The 20,043-nt window shown below is 35.2% G+C and overlaps 2 protein-coding genes and 1 long non-coding RNA gene across 3 annotated transcripts in view; all 3 read left to right on the top strand.

Annotated features, from left to right (window-relative positions):
• LOC128226323 (neurogenic locus notch homolog protein 1-like) overlaps positions 1 to 20,043 on the top strand; it is a 63,016-nt gene that overhangs the window by 41,994 nt on the left and 979 nt on the right. Inside the window, exons 10-16 of the mRNA XM_052936209.1 lie at positions 6,855 to 7,111; positions 7,620 to 7,817; positions 9,028 to 9,173; positions 10,368 to 10,461; positions 12,357 to 12,454; positions 13,543 to 13,668; positions 18,736 to 18,827. Coding sequence (XP_052792169.1) covers positions 6,855 to 7,111; positions 7,620 to 7,817; positions 9,028 to 9,173; positions 10,368 to 10,461; positions 12,357 to 12,454; positions 13,543 to 13,668; positions 18,736 to 18,827 — 1,011 coding nt within the window. The remainder of the gene's footprint in view (positions 1 to 6,854; positions 7,112 to 7,619; positions 7,818 to 9,027; positions 9,174 to 10,367; positions 10,462 to 12,356; positions 12,455 to 13,542; positions 13,669 to 18,735; positions 18,828 to 20,043) is intronic.
• Positions 4,770 to 5,800, top strand: LOC128237179 (uncharacterized). Its single transcript, XR_008261518.1, has 3 exons — positions 4,770 to 4,834; positions 5,207 to 5,319; positions 5,685 to 5,800. It is a non-coding gene; the product is annotated as an uncharacterized LOC128237179 (long non-coding RNA).
• The window catches only part of LOC128226312 (polycystic kidney disease protein 1-like 2), a 64,690-nt gene continuing 63,446 nt past the window's right edge, over positions 18,800 to 20,043 (top strand). The window contains exon 1 of the mRNA XM_052936199.1: positions 18,800 to 18,827. The gene's annotated coding sequence lies outside the window, so the exon portion shown is untranslated. The remainder of the gene's footprint in view (positions 18,828 to 20,043) is intronic.

The following is a 20,043-nucleotide window of genomic DNA, read 5'->3' as shown; positions in this document are numbered from 1 at the left end:
AGTGTAAACAGCCTATAAGTGGCATGTTAACACTACCAGTATAAAGAAGACAGTACAGAGTCACGCTCTAGTAAGTTTTCAAAAATATAACAAATACGGAAAAGGCCGAGTTTTATCTTGAATCTTTCAGGGATGCTCCGAGGCGTGCATAATACAAAGTGAATACAAATGACGTAATCGCCTAGCTCAATCATTGGCTAAATTTCGCGCATTATATGTAAAATCCGTAAACCATTGAATATATTTCCGCCCAACTGTCAAAATGAATAGACTTCGTTGATGGATATATTTCATGGTCGAAAACATCCACGCTACATTTACTGTTGCTTTTATTTATTTTAAATTTATAATGTTATTGTTTTTAATACTTATAGACTTAATGAAATCTGTAGCGTGCTTGTCGAGTGGTCATTAAATTACCTGATGGCGAGGGTAAATATACAAAGTGAACAATGTAAAATTATTGAACAGCTTTGTTATTAAAAAGCTGCCAGCATCTGATGAGTCTGTCCGAACCCCCCCCCCCCCCCCAATAGAACCAATAGAATAAGCCATCAACAAGTTCTAGTAGTCGAGTCACTCAAGATAGATACTTTTTGTGTCGCCTGAAAAGACGACATATAGGGGTTACTTTTGTCGGCGGCGTCCGCGTCCCATTTTCGCTTGTCCGGGGTGTATCTCCTAAACTATTAATGGTATCAACTTGAAATTTCTTATGTAGATAGATCTAATTGAGGGCAAGTGCAGTGCACATGAGCTGTTACTCTTGCTTCCATATTTTTAGAGTTATTGCCGTTTGTTATTTTTCATGCTTAAAGTTTTGTCCGGGGCATATCTTGTAGAATATAAGAGTTATCAACTTGAAACTTCATATGTAGATAGATCTCATGGAGGGCAAGTGCAGTGCACAATAACAGTAACTCTTGCTTTCTTAGTTTTAAAGTCATTGCCCTTTGTTAATTTTCATGCTTTAAGTTTGTCTGGGGTATATCTTGAAGAATATAAGAGGTATCAACTTGAAACTTCATAGCTAGATAGATCTCATTGAGGACAAGTGCAGTGCACAAGAACCGTAACTCTTGCTGCCATATTTTTAGAATTATTGCCCTTTGTTAAATTTCTTGCTTAGGTTTTGTCCGTGGCATATCTCTTAAACTATAGGAGGTATCAACCTGAAACTTATTCCGTAGGTATATCTGATTGAGGGAAAGTGCAGTGCACAAAAACCATAACTCTTGCATCTATATGTTTAGAGTTATTGCCCTTTGTTAATTTTCATGCTTAAAGTTTTGTCCGGGGCATATCTTGAAGAATATAAGAGGTATCAACTTGAAACTTCATAGCTAGATAGATCTCATTGAGGGCAAGTGCAGTGCACAAGAACTGTTACTCTTTCTGCCATATTTTTAGAGTTATTGCCATTTTCGCTTGTCCGGGGTATATCTCCTTAACTATTAGTGGTATCAACTTGAAATTTCATATGTAGATAGATCTAATTGAGGGCAAGTGCAGTGCACAAGAACTGTTACTCTTGCTCCCAGATTTTTAGAGTTATTGCCCTTTGTTATTTTTCATGCTTAAAGTTTTGTCCGGGGCATATCTTGTAAAATATAAGAGTTATCAACTTGAAACTTCATATGTAGATAGATCTCATGGAGGGCAAGTGCAGTGCACAATAACAGTAACTCTTGCTTTCTTAGTTTTAAAGTTATTGCCCTTTGTTAATTTTCATGCTTAAAATTTTGTCTGGGGCATATCTTGAAGAATATAAGAGGTATCAACTTGAAACTTCATAGCTAGATAGATCTCATTGAGGGCAAATGCAGTGCACAAGAACCATAACTCTTGCTGCCATATTTTTAGAGTTATTGCCCTTTGTTAGTTTTGTCCGGGGCATATCTTGAAGAATATAAGAGGTATCAACTTGAAACTTCATAGCTAGATAGATCTCATTGAGGGCAAGTGCAGTGCACAAGAACCGTTACTCTTGCTGCCATATTTTTAAGTTATTGCCCTTTGTTAATTTTCTTGCTTAGGTTTTGTCCGTGGCATATCTCGTAAACTATCAAATGCCACCTACACTTGAAAGTTAAATGGCAACATCATTGTCTATAAATGAATAAAATGCCAATCTAACAGCTATAATGTCGACAGTAAATAATTCGTCAGGCGACACATCAGACTCGCGGAGTTCTAGTTTATATTCATAATATGTCTTAGGTGTGAATTTCTACTTTAATTAGACAATATTATAAGGGAATAAAGCAAATAATAAAATTGATTAAAGTTGATTTTTCATTTTGCGAGTGCTCCTCAAAGTTAAATTCGAACCCTGGATCAGAGAGCACTAGTGCTTCCATCAGGTTTGGCCACATTGATGCTTGGATCAGAGGGCACTCTTGATGCCATCAGGCTTGGCCACTTTGACATATAGATTTTAGGGCACTAGTGATGCCATCAGGCAAGGCCACATTGACATATAGATCAGAGTGCACTGATATGTATGCCCCTGAAGAGCAGGATAGAGAACCTTCAGACTTTCTGTTCATCCATCACCATGGTTCCCAATCAATAACTAAAGAACGTTTTGGCCCCGTAGCTTTAAACATAAAAGGCAGGTAGGTCATGAGCAGCAGTAGACCTATCGATTTTGAGGTCAGTATGTTAGGTAATAGACATTGAGATGAAACAGTTTCTAGGGCCCGAATTTGGCCCAAAAGAACAACAAAAACTTGGTCTTATGAGCAGCAGTTGACTTTATCAATTTAGGTCAAAGTTCAAGGTCACTTTCAAAAGTCTTATGAAAACTAGTGTCTGCCCAGATTAAACCCTATCCATGATACTTAAGAAGTAGGTTTCCCTTGGCAGTGTGTGACTCCTTTTATATTAAAGGGCATTAGGTCAAAGGTCAAGGTCATTGTCAACTGTCTTATGAAAACCTAGTAGCACAATAACTTGCTAAAAATTTGATGTAGGACAACAAAGCTTTAGTGCTTGGTTGCACTTAACCAGGAGATGAGGGGGGTCAGTAGATCAAAAGTAAGGTCACAGTTAATAGTCTGATGAAAATTTATTCTGTAATTCTAAGAATATAATGTTTCTCTTCACTTAATAATCAATGTATTTCTATTAAAACATCTTCATTCAATCTTCCATACGCTTTTGACAAAGCAGCATTCAGGAGGCATGTCTTCGACAAACTTACTTACTTGTTTGACTTTATACATTAGTAACCCAAGTGGGTTTTTTTGGTGCAATTTACTGCCTTCTAAAGGCTGTTTCCCCTTGCTAAAAAAATTTCATTCCCCCCCCCCCCCCCCAATTTTTTTCTTCCCAATTGGATAAATGCAGACAACGTTAATAAATAAAAAAGCAATGAATTTCTTGAAAAATAAACATAATCTTGACAAGACTTACTCTTTCCCAGCATAATGTATGCATACAAAATTGAAAACATGTATATTTGCCATTATATTAGCTGTTTTGGCCTGATTTTGTATCTTTCCTAAAGTCAACTTTTTTACCCAATTTGCAAGGAACAGGCGGTAATAAATAATTCAACAAAAGCTCTGAACCCTTTGTAGCAATTCAATCTTTTAAGATCTGAATATATGTTAATATGTCATCATCTTATATTATTAAAGTGACACTCTTATTCAAAATCAATACATACACATGTATTACAAACATAAATTTTGAGTTATAATCCTTTAACTACTTACTAAATAATCCATTTATGGAAAATATTAATTACTGATAACAAGATTGTAGCCGTGTATTTAAAAGCTGAAAACGTACAAATACTAAATGATTGGTGAATGCTAAAAGATTTACTGTGTTTTCAACATTTATCAATCCTTTTTGGTTTATTAAAAAAAATGGTTATTATTGTGATCAATCTTATTTGAGAGTAAGAGTTCCTCTTTAACAAAATATTAATATTCTGTTTCTTGTTGATTATAACGGGCTATAATAGCAAAGCTGTTGTTGAAATACATTCGAATGTCTGTGTCCCGTACGAAAAAATCAGGCGTAAACCAGCTGGTTGGGACACGGAAACCAGGCGGAAACCAACTGGTTTTCTGTATTACGTGTCTAAAGGAGCAGGACACGTAAAACGAACCCAAAACCAGGCGTAAAATATCCTGATATGAAGACACGTAAATTCAAACCAGGCATAACTTTTCGAAACCAGGCGTAAAGTTGGACTTAGACATTTTCGCAATAAGCAAAAGGCGTAAATTGAGACTTGGAATATTTTTGGTTCCATACTAGGCATTAAATATAATACTTTGACATTTTTCTGTTGCTAAAGCTTAAATAGGAGTGTGCAAAAATAAGCTTGCTTTAAATAATTTTTGTTTTAACTCTTTATCTTTTTAACAGGAATACAGTTAGAAATTGATAATAAAATTGACTTTTTGTAGAGGATATTATAGATGAAACTGGAAAATAATTGAAAAATACTTATCTCCAGTATATAAGCAACTTGCCTTAGAATTGCTATTTAAAACTAATTATTTTATAGTAAAATTCAAATTTCTAACTCTTTATTATTTGACTCATGATTTATTTTGATAAAAAAGTTTAATACTGCTACATGTTATCAAAATTTCTCTCTCTATGAGTCCAGTTGTATCACACCCTGGGCTTATCAGTTCAATCAAAGGTCAGGCAGAAAGCTTCCTGGAGAGTTTTATCTAAGCCAATCAGCATCAGGTTAACATTCATCTGTGTAGGAAATTCAAATGTATGGAGAAGAATCATGTGTAAACATGGCGGTTTCTGAAGCTCATTTTGTGTGGATCAACCTTTTCCCTAATCATTTAAAAAGGTAAGAACAGATTCAACATATTTCTTTTATAATATTCCACAGTAAAAAGAACATAAATAAATATGGTGAGTGATTAAGTATAATATTCTTTATCTGACAGCATTTAAACATTTTGAGTTTAATAATTGCTCAGTGAGGACAGTGAACCTCCATTAACACAAATTGGATCACTGGGATGCAAGCCTCATGATTGTAATACAGTGTGTGTAATTATATGAATATATGCACAAGTTCTAATACTTGAAAGTTGGTATAATTAAGCTGCAATAAACTTCATATATACTGTTCTTTATAATTGACCCCCATAAGTTATCATTGATGATCATGTGGGTGTGTATGTATGTGCATTATGTCATTATTTTAATACTATAGATGGCCAATGTTGTGTCTGTGGCAAAGATGAGAATCCTGTTACCAAACAAGATAGGATGGGGAAAGTGGGAAAGCTAAAGAAAATAATGGTTGCGTCCCTGCTCAACCACATGGTGGGTTGCTGTATTATCTGCTATTACATTTAATTTTAACTTTCCAACTTTATTCTTTTTATGAATATAAACACATGTAGTCATGAAGTAGAACTATGATTTTTTTATAACAATAATATTCCTTATTTATGTAATTAGCTTATAATATACCATGGCAATAAGACATTTGTGCATAATAAGGGAATCAATGTATGAAGGGTTACAGTTTTAGAGAAGTTTATAAAAAGTATATTCTTCTAATAATACTGTACTAATGTAACAACATATATTTCTTATAGATATGTAAAACCATTGTCTTTTTGTTGACTACAACATTTGATCAATGTTTCATTGCAATGAAATAAAAATTGATCTGATATTTACAGATGACTGTTACAAAAGAAATGCTGAATGACCTACTAGACAGAAAACAAGGACCAAGCTGAAAATCATATGAGCATCACCATTCACAGGCGGGATTCAGTGACTGTGGAGAAAGTGAAATAAAAACATTCTCCTGGTGATAGTAACATAAGCCTGTGTTTATATTGGTAACAGGTCTTATTTTCAAGAATCATGATAGTAATAAATAACATGTACCTGAACACTTATAATAGATATATGATACTGCACAGGAAATGCATTATGCTCAAATCAGTTACTGTGAAAAATTTATACATTCAAGTATTAAATCAATAAAATTCATTGCTTTATGATTTAACATTTTACATCGTTCTGTTTGTAGACCTTACATGGATGATATGTTTTAACCTAGCTTTTTACGCCTGGATTTTTTTACGCCTGGTTTCATTTTTACGCCTGGAATTATTTTTACGCCTGGTTTTATTTTACGCCTGGATTTATTTTTGCGCCTGATTTCATCAAATTTACGCCTGGTTTTAAAGACCAGCTCATTTGCATAATTCGCCGTATTACGCCAGGTTTCCGCCTGGTTTTCTATCCAAAACCAACTGTTTTTTGATGAAAAACCAGCTGGTTTCCTGCTCTGATTCCGCCTGGTTTACGCCTGGTTTACGTGTATTAACCAGGCGGCTCTTTTCGTACAGGTTCATTCAAAATTACCTAGAACAGGGTGAGGAATCATGTGACTTTATGAAGAAAACTAACTTTTAAGCACATGTCTGACTTCTTAGATATTACTTGCGACTAAGAAAATGCATTTAAAACAGAGAATCACGGCGCACACAGCATTGCATCAACGTTCTACAAAATTCCATCGTGTTGAAATTTCGGCCAAGAATTGCATCGTTAAATACAAGCAAATCTTCAATATTTCACAAGTGCAGAAGCAGAAAACAGCATAGTCTTTTATAGGCTATGAAATATTTTCATATAATTTCTGTCAAAAAAGTTATTCAGATATGAACATCATTTACTTCTATGTGTAGACCTATATATATATATCGGTTTTGACCCGTGGTGACCCATGTGAGAATCTCTGTAAGTCATGCAATTCCTCCCCCTGAAGAAGCATACATAATGATACACAGTCAGTGCTTAAGTATGCATTTGTAATTCTCAGTAATGTTCTGTAGTTCATCAAAAGACAAGGGTCACCAGTACATGGCACGAACCACAGTGACTACTCTGAAGGCTGTATGTGTTGACTGTCACCTCCCAGTTGTCTCCTACACATGGAGTGTGCGACATTGTTTACAAAGTCTCAGTATGGAGGAGTGCCGGAACTGTGATTTCCATGTCCTTCAACATAGCAGTAACTTGGACACATTCACTCTTGACAGACCTGCGAAAAATATTGCACATTGGGACTACTTGGCTGTTTATGTCACAGGTAACAGGCTTTAACCTTGCATATAAGATGTTAATCGAAAGGCTCTTTATAAATCAGTGGTGCACTTTATATTACAGTGACTGACACATAATTTAGCTGTGATGGTATAGGATTATGTGAGTCATTGAAATCTTTTCCCCAGCATAACTCGAAAAATCTTTGAGGTATTTACATCAAACTTCCTATTCAGATAGATATCATTTAGGAGAAGTGCATTGCACAAAAAACATAACTCTGGTTGCAGTATCATTTTAGTTATTGTCCATTGTTTAATTGTAGTCCTTTGTTCTAAGGCGAAGTTGATACTAGCTTGGGAAATTATATGGCAGTCTGCGACTGCTCTTCTCATTTTGCAGTAAGTAGGTCAAAGATAACAGTCATTGTGACTTTTACTAGAAAACTGACAGATAACACTTCTCAAAATCCAGTCTGTCAGATGCATTTTGGAAAAGCCCCTTAAATCTCATTGTTCTGTATGTGATTTCTTGTATATTATTCTGTATTTAAGTTACATTCAACGATGGAAGCCAGAATCGGGCTTATCAGACCTGGAAGAGTATTACGGTCGCTAATGACACCCACTGCCACACAGTGCCATATTCAGGGCTGACTGTGGTGGAGCAATTCGATATTCTGTGTGATAAGTTGCCTGTCCTTGATCCTGTCATTGTTCAATACAAACTGAGCATCCTCACAGATGGTATAGGTAAGCATATTTCCTTGGGAATGAAATTGAAAAGCAATTTCCCGAGTAAATCCTGCCAATGCATCTTTTAAGCTGCACTCTCACAAATTTACCGTTTTAACATCATTTTTGTCTTGGAATTTGCCATTTTTTGTGTTAATATCTGAAAAACAGTTACATACGACTTGAGACTAAAGATCAGATAGCAATTTTTCATATTTACGTTAGAAACTTAATGATTTATGCTTTAAGAAAAATGCATAAAACATCAATTTTTGAACATATCATTGAAAACCTGCGATCTGATTTTTTGTCAGCAGTCTTATAGCACTGTTTTCCATGCATTTTCGCAAAAATTGCCTTGTTCCAAGACAAAAAATAATATAAAAACATTCAATCTGTGAGAGTGCAGCTTTAAGTTATTTATTAACAGCATTAAAGTTATTATTAATTTAAATTGCTTATGAGCATGCTATTGGGTGATTTGTAGTTGCTCAGGTTAGGGCACAACTCCAGCACTCGGACGTAATCCACTTGATCGCTCAACATGACTTACATGTGGCTCTGAGGACCACATTGGTGATTGCAAGTTTGCTAGTCCTTTTGTTCATTAGACAACCATGTAAACACATTCCCTAAAAAAAGACCCTAGACATTTTGGGAAAAATTTTGTCATGAAATATTCCATTTTGATAAAAAAAACTTGCTTTAGATAAAAAATTCGAAAAATTTACAGTTAAAAGAACAAGCTTTACTGTATCTTGTAAACGAGGAAATTATTGAAATATTAGTTTCTTTTCCATTTCAAAAGACCTGAAATGGCTGAAATATCAATCTGTGTGAGTATAAATATCATGAGAATATATATTGCATATATATATACTAATCTGAATATGATGAAAATTGAATTCTGAATTCAATAATCCACAAAACTTAACATCACACAATTCATCAGGATTTTGAATATACCATTTTAGGTAAAATTACTTTTTAACTTAAAAAAAAAAATATATATATATATACAAAAATTATGTTTTTTTTACTTTTGATTGGGATTTTTTTCTACAGATTGGGAAAATTATCATATGTTATGCTAGGGAAAATGGTCCAATAGTCAGACCCGTTGGAACTATAAAAAAGGCCTGTAGATGTAGGTCAACTTGCATTTTTTTTTAGTGATAAATTAATTACTTAGCTATATTGAGATAAGTTATATGAATAACCATTTCAGAGGTGATGGCAAATATTGGGAGCAGTTGTAATATGACGGACTTGGTGCTGATCTCCGGTAAACCAGAGGAAGACTTCATCTTGCAACTTCATTACGCTGTTACATATTACGGCGACGTTGTGTGGGAAACACGCTTTCAAGCACAGGTCATATTTATATTCATAATATACTCAGTAAAAAAATAAAATGTACTATGTATGAACAATAATGTTTCCTATATTAGGACGGAAACAAGCAGCAGGATATTAGCAGTTCAGTAACTAGCATGTGTATGTTTGTATTTATATAAATATATACATAGCATATATATATAACAATGCTATTCACTTAAACCACAGGTTATTTGCTGAGCATATATATAAATAATAATGCTATTCACTTATACCACAGGTTATTTGGTGAGCATATATATATATATATATATATAACAATGCTATTCACTCAAACCACAGGTTATTTGGTGAGCATATATATATATATATATATATATATATATATATATATATATATATATATATATATATATATATATATATATATATATATATATAACAATGCTATTCACTTAAACCACAGGTTATTTGGTGAGCATATATATATATATATATATATATATATATATATATATATATATATATATATATATATATATAACAATGCTATTCACTTATACTGCAGGTGATTTGGTGAGCATATATTCACTTAATTATACTGCAGGTATTTGTAGTAAAGCAGTGATGTCACACACTATTGTATAGCCACTTAATAAAATAAAATGACAGCCATTTTAGGCTATTTAGATTTTTCAAGGGTTTGATATTTCCACATTTTTTTTTTCATTCAGATTGTTAATTTCAAATCTAGCATAAATTCAGACTACTATTTTCAAATGACAAGAAGAGTCATAAATTTTTGCTAAATGCTAAAAACCAATAAAGAAAGTAAACTCTTTCATTATTACAGCTTTTTTCATTTAAAAATGTAACCCAGGGGGAGAAGGCACAATTATGCCACCCCCCTTCAGAAGCAAATTTACCTTTTTGGGGTCCAAATTAGCGAAAAAAGACACTCGCCCGTATACATTGAAAATAATTAATCTTGTTAAAGGTGACTTAATTAAAAAAACAAACTTTGGCACTAAGACATTTTCACAGTGTCATCCATAAATTGTCTCTTAACCAGCTCCCAATTTTACAAAACATTATCCGGTGTAAAGCTATTTGTTTTGTAATAGTTTCACATTCATGGCAGTTGGTGTGTTATTGATTGGCTGCTTGGCTGGACTGTCCTTGCAGTTTCCATTGTATATTGAATCATGTTTTCTAACTATAATTGAACAGGTGAAGGATCCACCCGCGTTAACTGAAGAAATGGTTCACAAGATAGATGATGTCACAAACGAATTGTCTTTTAATGATTCAGACTCATTGTACAGTAAGGATCTTCTCATGCAAAATTTCTTGTGTCTTGAAAATATTCTTAATTTGTCCAGTTTTTGGGGTCTTATTATTAAAAGCCCTGGTCTTGTCGGCATCGGCGACGTTGTTGTGCAAATGATATTGACAATGTCTAAAAAAAAAAAACATTCAAGTATTTGGCTAAAAAAAAAATCTTCTTTCCAGTTTTTGGGGTCTTATAGCCCTGGCCCCAATTTCTCGAAACTTCTTAAGCTTAACAGTCTTAAGTCGCTTATTTCAATTAGCCAAAATACATACTGAAAATGGATTTTGATAAATGAAAAATGGTTTATTCTGATTAACATACAGATTTTTCCTACATAATTTCTAAAAAAATTATTGAAGAAGCAAATATAACACATTTTATAGAACAACAAAAATAGTGAGATTAGCTTAATCCTGTTATAAGGGACTTAAGAAGTTTCGAGAAATTGGGGCCAGGTCTTGTCGCCATCAGCGATTTTGTGCAAAAAATTATTGGCAAACTCTAAAAACCATCACTTCTAGATATTCAGCTGAAACTTTGTACACATGTTACAAGAGACAATTATGTTCACATACAGGAGGAGTGATAACTCTTGCTTTCCTATGGAGTTCTGCCCCTTGCTCAAAAGAAAAAGAAGAAGCATTTAAGTTCCCTCTTCGACGCTTTTGTTAAGGCCTTAAAGAATAATTGTTTGTTAAGGGTAATATCCCCAAATTATTAGGTAGGGCAGGTTGTGATTTATTTATTTTTCAAATATGCTTTAATTAAGACATTATTAGCTCGACTATTCGAAGAATAGGTGGGCTATACTACTCACCCCAGCGTCGGCGTCTGGTTAAAGTTTTAGGGCAAGTTGGGATTTTCACTTAAAACTCCAATACCATTCATTCAATTGACTTAATACTTCACGCAGTTGTTCAGGGCCATCACATGATGAGGTTAGATAACTCCATATTATTCTTTTATACAAATTATGGCCCCTGATTGACTATGGAACTTAGGTTAAAGTTTTAGGGCAGGTTGGGATATTTATTAATAACTTCTATATCCTTTGTTCAATTGACTTAATACGTCACACAATTGTTTAGGACCATCACCCGATGAGGTTACATAACTCCATATCCTCAATAATACAAGTTATGGCCCCTGATTGACTTAGGTTAAAGTTTTAGGCAAGTAAAAGTTAAAGGCAAGTTGGGATTTTAATAAAAAAACTTCCATACCGTTCATTAAATGCACTTAATAAAATTCAAAATTATTTACGACCATCTTACAACAAGAAACATAACTCTGTTTTAAGCCTAAATACAAATTATGGCCCTTGAATATTTTTTTTTGATTTTTTTTTTTAATTTCCTTTGAAAGGCATATTTGTATATTCTTAACCACATTTTCATAATGGGAAATCAAGTTATTTGAATGACTTGCGTCATTGTTTGGGTGGGCTGGTGGGAGGGCAGCATCAATGTCACCTTGGGTATCAAATAATTTTAGTTAGGTTTGACATAAAGAGACCAAACTTGGTATTATTACATCGTTATTGTATTCTTAGTCAAAGCGGCGTAGTTGAGCGCGCTGTCTTACGACGGCTCTTGTTTTTGCTAATAGCCCTCTTTTTTGCAAATGTCACTCGTATATTGCTGTTGTTATGAAGAAAAATATAATGTTAGTTAATAATATATCTATAAAAAAAAGTTGTGTTCATAATGAGAAGGCTTCTTTTTTTTCTTTTTTTCCAGGGTTGGTGGTTTTTATTTGGTTTCCTGGGTTTGGTAACCTCAAACAAACATGTTTTTGTAAAGCTTTCTTACTTTTAACTTTTTTTACATAATGTTGACTAGTAAGGTGCAGACAAACAGAAACATCTCCTGATCTGTTTTTTACAGATTCACTACATAAATTAACAAGCTGTGTACATATGATAAATCTGGACGAGGCACCTGATCCTTCAGGTCAACCTAAACATACAATACAAACTGCAGAGGTAAGTAATAGATACAGTTTGAGTTTTTCTTCAAAAGTTTCCTCTTACAGACATAAGAAGCGGTTTCTCTAGGACGAACACGAATTTTGTCCGAGGCGAAACCGAGAATAAAGTTGGTGTTCGTCCTACCGAAACGCTGCGTTTCCTGCATCTGCTAGAGGACACTTTTGAAGAAAAAACATGGAACTGTATCTGACTTACACAACAATAAGTGTTTTGCATATATTAGTGAGCAAATAAATGCATTCATAAATAAATAAATACAGATTTATAAATAGATTAAAAGGAAAAAAAATCTGAACTATAAACATAAGATTATTATCATGGCCTTTCTAAAAACAATGTATTGGCTTAGGGGGATTACTCAAAATTCTCGTGCACAGTCCGCTAACAACTAAGAAAACACTTTCAATAGCTCTGCTGGCAGTATAGTCATATAAATAATTTGACATACAATACATCAAACTCATCTTTAAAAGTGATACTCATATGTTATGATAAACTTATATAACGCCATATAACTTAAGTTAGGATTGATGGATAGTGATGAAACTTGGGTAGCTAGCTTTTGTCAATAGCTAGCTTGAAATTGTTTTTGAGGATGTTGGGGTCAAGGTTACTAAAATTAGAATAATGGTTTCTGACCAATCACTTTTGTTAGGATTGATGGCGAGCTAGTCAATATTATGAAACTTAGTATGAACATTGCAGCAAAACTGAAGACAATGCTTAACTTAAGAGTAATTTTAAGTTGAACAAGCCCCAAATTCTTGTACTATTGCTTGGCATTAAAGTTTTTAACAAGCCTTGTTATATAAAATTCAGAATTTGAGCAAGCGCAGAAGATATTTTCCTAGTGCAGGGCTAATGTGGGCTTGTGTTAATTTCGACCAATGAAAGTAAAGAGAAAGGCTGCTGCTTTCTTCTAACTCATACAAGAAAATAATTGGCTACAATTTCTAATTGCCTGGTGTTGTCTCATTTGCAGCCCTCCAAAATGTCTTTAATAAGCTATAAATAATGTGGATTCATATGTTTGACATTCGATAATAAACTGTCTGTCAAACCAATCTTGTTCTGCTGTCCAGGTACGCGGCCATGTAATCAACAAGCTGAGTGAGATAGATGCAAAGGATGCACAGATAGTAAATGCTCTCAGTCTTACACTCAGCACAGTCGTTAAAAAACCAGACCAAATCACCAGTAAGGCAAAGGTAGGATTATTTCTGGCCAACACACAGTCATTTCATTGACAACTATGAACTATTCTTCTTCAAAAATTGTGTTTTTTACTACAGGAACTCTGCGATTCTTGCGGCAAATTATGTTATGTATTTTAGCTAAGCTTAAAGCTTTAATGTTTATCGAAGCTTTAGCAAGACTTTTTTGGGGCTACTCACCACTCTGACATAATCTCAGTTAATACTCACCACCAAAAAGTCACTCCAACATAAAACTCTGTGAAAACTCACCACCAAACAGTCACTCCAACATAAAACTCTGTGAACACTCACCACCAAACAGTCATTCCAACATAAACTCTGTGAGCACTCACCACCACACAGTCACTCCAACATGAAATAAGTATTACTCACCAGCAAAAAATCACTCTAACATAAACTCTGTCAACACTCACCACCAAAGAGTCACTCCAACATAACCTCTGTGGGCACTCACCACCAAACAGTCATTCTAACATAAACTTTGTGAACACTCCACACCAAACAGTCACTCCAACATAAACTCTGTGAGCACTCACCACAAAACAGTCACTCCAACATTAACTCCATGAGCACTCACCACCAAACAGTCACTCTGACACAATCTCAGTGAATACTCACCACCACACAGTCACTTCAACTTAAAAACATTAACTCTGAGAACTTACCACCAAACAGTCACTGCAACATAAACTCTGTGAACACTCACCAGCTAACATTTACTCCAATATAAATTCTGAACACTCACCAGCAAAAAGTCACTTCAACATAAACTCAGAAAACACTCACCAGCAAACAGTCACTCCATCATAAACTCTGTGAACACTTACAAGCAAACAGGCACTCCAACATAAAACTCTGTGAACACTTACAAGCAAACAGGCACTCCAACATAAAACTCTGTGAACACTCACCAGCAGTCACTCCATCATAAACTCTGTGAACTCTACCAAGCAAACAGACACTCCAACATAAAACTTTGAGAACACTCACCAGCAAACAGTCACTCCATCATAAACTCTGTGAACACATACCAGCAAGCAGTCACTTCAACATAAACTATGTGAACACTCACCACCAAACAGTCACTCCAACATAAACTCTGTGAGCACTTACCACCAAACAGTTACTCCAACATAAACTTTGTAAACACTTACCACCAAACAGTCACTTCAGGATAGACTCTGTGAGCACTGTCCACCAATTAGTCATTATATAATAAACTCTGTGAACACTCACCAGCAAACATTCACTCCAACAGAAACTCTGTGAGCACTGTCCATCAAACAGTCACTCTAACATAAACTCCTTAAACACTCGCCAGCAAACAATCACTTCAACATAAACTCTGTGAACACAAACCAGCAAACAATCACTTCAACATAAACTCTGTGAACACAAACCAATAATCAGTCACCCCAACATAAACTCTGTGAACACTCACCACCAAACAGTCACCCCAACATAAAACTCTGTGAACACTCACCACCAAACAGTCACTCCAACATCAACTCCTTAAACACTCGCCAGCAAACAATCACTTCAACATAAACTCTGTGAACACAAACCAGCAAACAATCACTTCAACATAAACTCTGTGAACACAAACCAGCAAACAATCACTTCAACATAAACTCTGTGAACACACACCAGCAAACAATCACTTCAACATAAACTCTGTGAACACAAACCAGCAAACAATCACTTCAACATAAACTCTGTGAACGCAAACCAGCAAACAGTCACTTCAACATAAACTCTGTGAACACTCACCACCAAACAGTCACCCCAACATAAAACTCTGTGAACACTCACCACCAAACAGTCACTCCAACATAAACTCCTTAAACACTCGCCAGCAAACAATCACTTCAACATAAACTCTGTGAACACAAACCAGCAAACAATCACTTCAACATAAACTCTGTGAACACACACCAGCAAACAATCACTTCAACATAAACTCTGTGAACACAAACTAGCAAACAGTCACTTCAACATAAACTCTGTGAACACAAACCAGCAAACAATCACTTCAACATAAACTCTGTGAACGCAAACTAACAAACAGTCACTTCAACATAAACTCTGTGAACACTCACCACCAAACAGTCACCCCAACATAAAACTCTGTGAACACTCACCACCAAACAGTCACTCCAACATAAACTCCTTAAACACTCGCCAGCAAACAATCACTTCAACATAAACTCTGTGAACACAAACCAGCAAACAATCACTTCAACATAAACTCTGTGAACACACACCAGCAAACAATCACTTCAACATAAACTCTGTGAACACAAACTAGCAAACAGTCACTTCAACACTTCAACATAAACTCTGTGAACACAAACCAGCAAACAGTCACTTCAACATAAACTCTGTGAACACAAACCAGCAAACACTCACTTAAACATAAACTCTGTGAACACAAACCAGCAAACAATCACTTCAACATAAACTCTGTGAACGCAAACCAGCAAACAGTCACTTCAACATAAACTCTGTGAACACAAACCAGCTAACAGTCACTTCAACATAAACTCTGTGAACACAAACCAGCAAACAGTCACTTCAACATAAACTCTGTGAACGCAAACCAGCAATCAGTCACTTCAACATAAACTCTGTGAACGCAAACCAGCAAACAGTCACTTCAACATAAACTCTGTTAACACACACCAGCAAACAGTCACTTCAACATAAACTCTGTGAACACACACCAGCAAACAGTCACTTCAACATAAACTCTGTTAACACACACCAGCAAACAATCACTTCAACATAAACTCTGTGAACGCAAACCAGCAAACAGTCACTTCAACATAAACTCTGTGAACACACACCAGCAAACAGTCACTTCAACATAAACTCTGTGAACACACACCAGCAAACAATCACTTCAACATAAACTCTGTGAACACAAACTAGTAAACAGTCACTTCAACATAAACTCTGTGAACACAAACCAGCAAACAGTCACTTCAACATAAACTCTGTGAACACAAACCAGCAAACAGTCACTTCAACATAAACTCTGTTAACACAAACCAGCAAACAATCACTTCAACATAAACTCTGTGAACGCAAACTAGTAAACAGTCACTTCAACATAAACTATGTGAACACAAACCAGCAAACAATCACTTCAACATAAACTCTGTGAACGCAAACCAGCAAACAGTCACTTCAACATAAACTCTGTGAACACAAACCAGCAAACAATCACTTCAACATAAACTCTGTGAACACACACCAGCAAACAGTCACTTCAACATAAACTCTGTGAACGCAAACCAGCAAACAATCACTTCAACATAAACTCTGTGAACGCAAACCAGCAAACAGTCACTTCAACATAAACTATGTGAACACACACCAGCAAACAGTCACTTCAACATAAACTCTGTGAACACAAACCAGCAAACAGTCACTTCAACATAAACTATGTGAACGCAAACCAGCAAACAATCACTTCAACATAAACTCTGTGAACACAAACCAGCAAACAATCACTTCAACATAAACTCTGTGAACGCAAACCAGCAAACAGTCACTTCAACATAAACTCTGTGAACACAAACCAGCAAACAATCACTTCAACATAAACTCTGTGAACACACACCAGCAAACAGTCACTTCAACATAAACTCTGTGAACACAAACCAGCAAACAATCACTTCAACATAAACTCTGTGAACGCAAACCAGCAAACAGTCACTTCAACATAAACTATGTGAACACACACCAGCAAACAGTCACTTCAACATAAACTCTGTGAACACAAACCAGCAAACAATCACTTCAACATAAACTCTGTGAACGCAAACCAGCAAACAGTCACTTCAACATAAACTCTGTGAACACAAACCAGAAAACAATCACTTCAACATAAACTCTGTGAACACAAACTAGTAAACAGTCACTTCAACATAAACTCTGTGAACGCAAACCAGCAAACAGTCACTTCAACATAAACTCTGTGAACGCAAACCAGCAAACAGTCACTTCAACATAAACTCTGTGAACGCAAACTAGCAAACAGTCACTTCAACATAAACTATGTGAACGCAAACCAGCAAACAGTCACTTGAACAGAAACTCTGTGAACACAAACTAGTAAACAGTCACTTCAACATAAACTCTGTGAACGCAAACCAGCAAACAGTCACTTTAACATAAACTATGTGAACGCAAACCAGCAAACAATCACTTCAACATAAACTATGTGAACGCAAACTAGCAAACAGTCACTTTAACATAAACTATGTGAACGCAAACCAGCAAACAATCACTTCAACATAAACTCTGTGAACACAAACTAGCAAACAGTCACTTCAACATAAACTCTGTGAACACAAACCAGCAAACAGTCACTTCAACATAAACTCTGAACGCAAACCAGCAAACAGTCACTTCAACATAAACTCTGTGAACACAAACCAGCAAACAATCACTTCAACATAAACTATGTGAACGCAAACCAGCAAACAGTCACTTCAACATAAACTCTGTGAACACAAACCAGCAAACAGTCACTTCAACATAAACTCTGTGAACACACACCAGCAAACAGTCACTTCAACATAAACTCTGTGAACACAAACCAGCAAACAGTCACTTCAACATAAACTCTGTGAACACAAACTAGCAAACAGTCACTTCAACATAAACTCTGTGAACGCAAACCAGCAAACAGTCACTTCAACATAAACTCTGTGAACGCAAACCAGCAAACAGTCACTTCAACACTAACTCTTGTGAACAAGCACCAGCAAACAGTCACTTCAACATAAACTTTACAAACACTTACCAGCAAACAGTCAATTCAGCAATAGATTGTTGGCCAACAATTACCTGTCTAGCAAACAGCCATTTAAGCCTGAACTAGGGAAAAACAATTTAGAACATCCTGGGCATGTTTACAGCCAAGATTGACAAAAATAATCATGATTTATCTGATTGCCATATTCGCAATGGAATTCAAATGAAATCCATTTAATTGAATGTTGTTGTTGTTCAGCAGATAAACTTACACTCTTGAAAACATTTTTTCAGACCCAATCTGTATCTATATACAGCAAACTGGTGAAGGCTTACAAGAATTCATCTGCTGAGGTCACACAAACAGATCTTGCTGTCACAGCTAGGTACTAAGGGTTATACCATGATCAAGCATCGTTCAAAATCAGTTGATTGCATCTCAGAAGGCCATGATTTGTTAAGACTTTATTCTATAATTTTATTGGAACAAAGAATTTAGCTTACCAACTTTTTACCCCACTGTATTGCAATATATTGATTTCTAATGACCCATTGAGTGTAAATATTGCCAACTTACATAAGGAAATATAAGTCATTTGTCAATTATAAGACAGTTTAACCCGGATTTTTCATTGAAAAATACTGGGTTATAGATTGGCAACAGCTGGGCAGGAGGAAGAGTGTTCAGACGTCTTTAACAGTTTTGCGTTCAATTTTGTAACAGCCCGTACGAAATAAAGGTGCAGATTCCGGGCGGAATTGGCATGGAATCAGTGAATTCTGCCTGGTGTATAAACAGAATAATTATTCCGCCCGATATCAATTCATGTTTCTTGTAGATTCTTGGCGTAAAATTATTCTAAGTTCCAGGCGTAAACAAATTACGGGCGTATTTATATACTTTAACATTTGTGTGACACGGAATTTCGTACTTCGGATTTTCTATGCAACTTTTGGGGCGGAATATCCTACTTTAACATTTTAGTGGAGCGTAATTTCGAACTTAGCCTAATTTTTTCAGCCAACAAATCCAAAATCATTCGAATGTCATGAGAAATTATTGAATTGTTTGTGTTCCCTTTATCATTTACATTTCACATAGCGAGGTAAAAGGTAAACATCTTCCATGTTATTATCTTTACACTGAATCCTCCTTGTATTCAAATAAAAGATTAAAAAAATATATAAACTACAAAGGGAAGTCAAAATCATTAAGAAAAAAACATGAACCCATGATATACATTTACACTCAGTTTTTATGAACTTTAAAGTCCACTTTAAATGTTGCTTATGACACTTGTTGGGATATTACAACATTAATCACTTAAAACAATTGAGCTAACCTCGGCCCAGTCGCCTATAAATAATTAACTTCCACTTGACTCAAGGCCATTGTGTAAAATACTGTGCTACAATATTTGACTCACTGATAAGCCTCAAGGGCTATCAATGGGGTACAAGATCCAGCTGTTAATAAAAACTCGCCTTATCTTGCACCAATCTTGTCAGATTTCCTTCTGCGAACCTTAACCTTTATTTATTCCGGTCATGTGTTTCTCAAGATGCCCACACTGAAACCATTACTGATAGACATACCTGTAC

This window comes from Mya arenaria, chromosome 1, assembly GCF_026914265.1.
Source record: "Mya arenaria isolate MELC-2E11 chromosome 1, ASM2691426v1".
Classification (NCBI taxonomy): domain Eukaryota; kingdom Metazoa; phylum Mollusca; class Bivalvia; order Myida; family Myidae; genus Mya; species Mya arenaria.
Note: the sequence above shows the minus strand (reverse complement) of the source record. Positions and strands in the feature narration are given on the sequence as shown.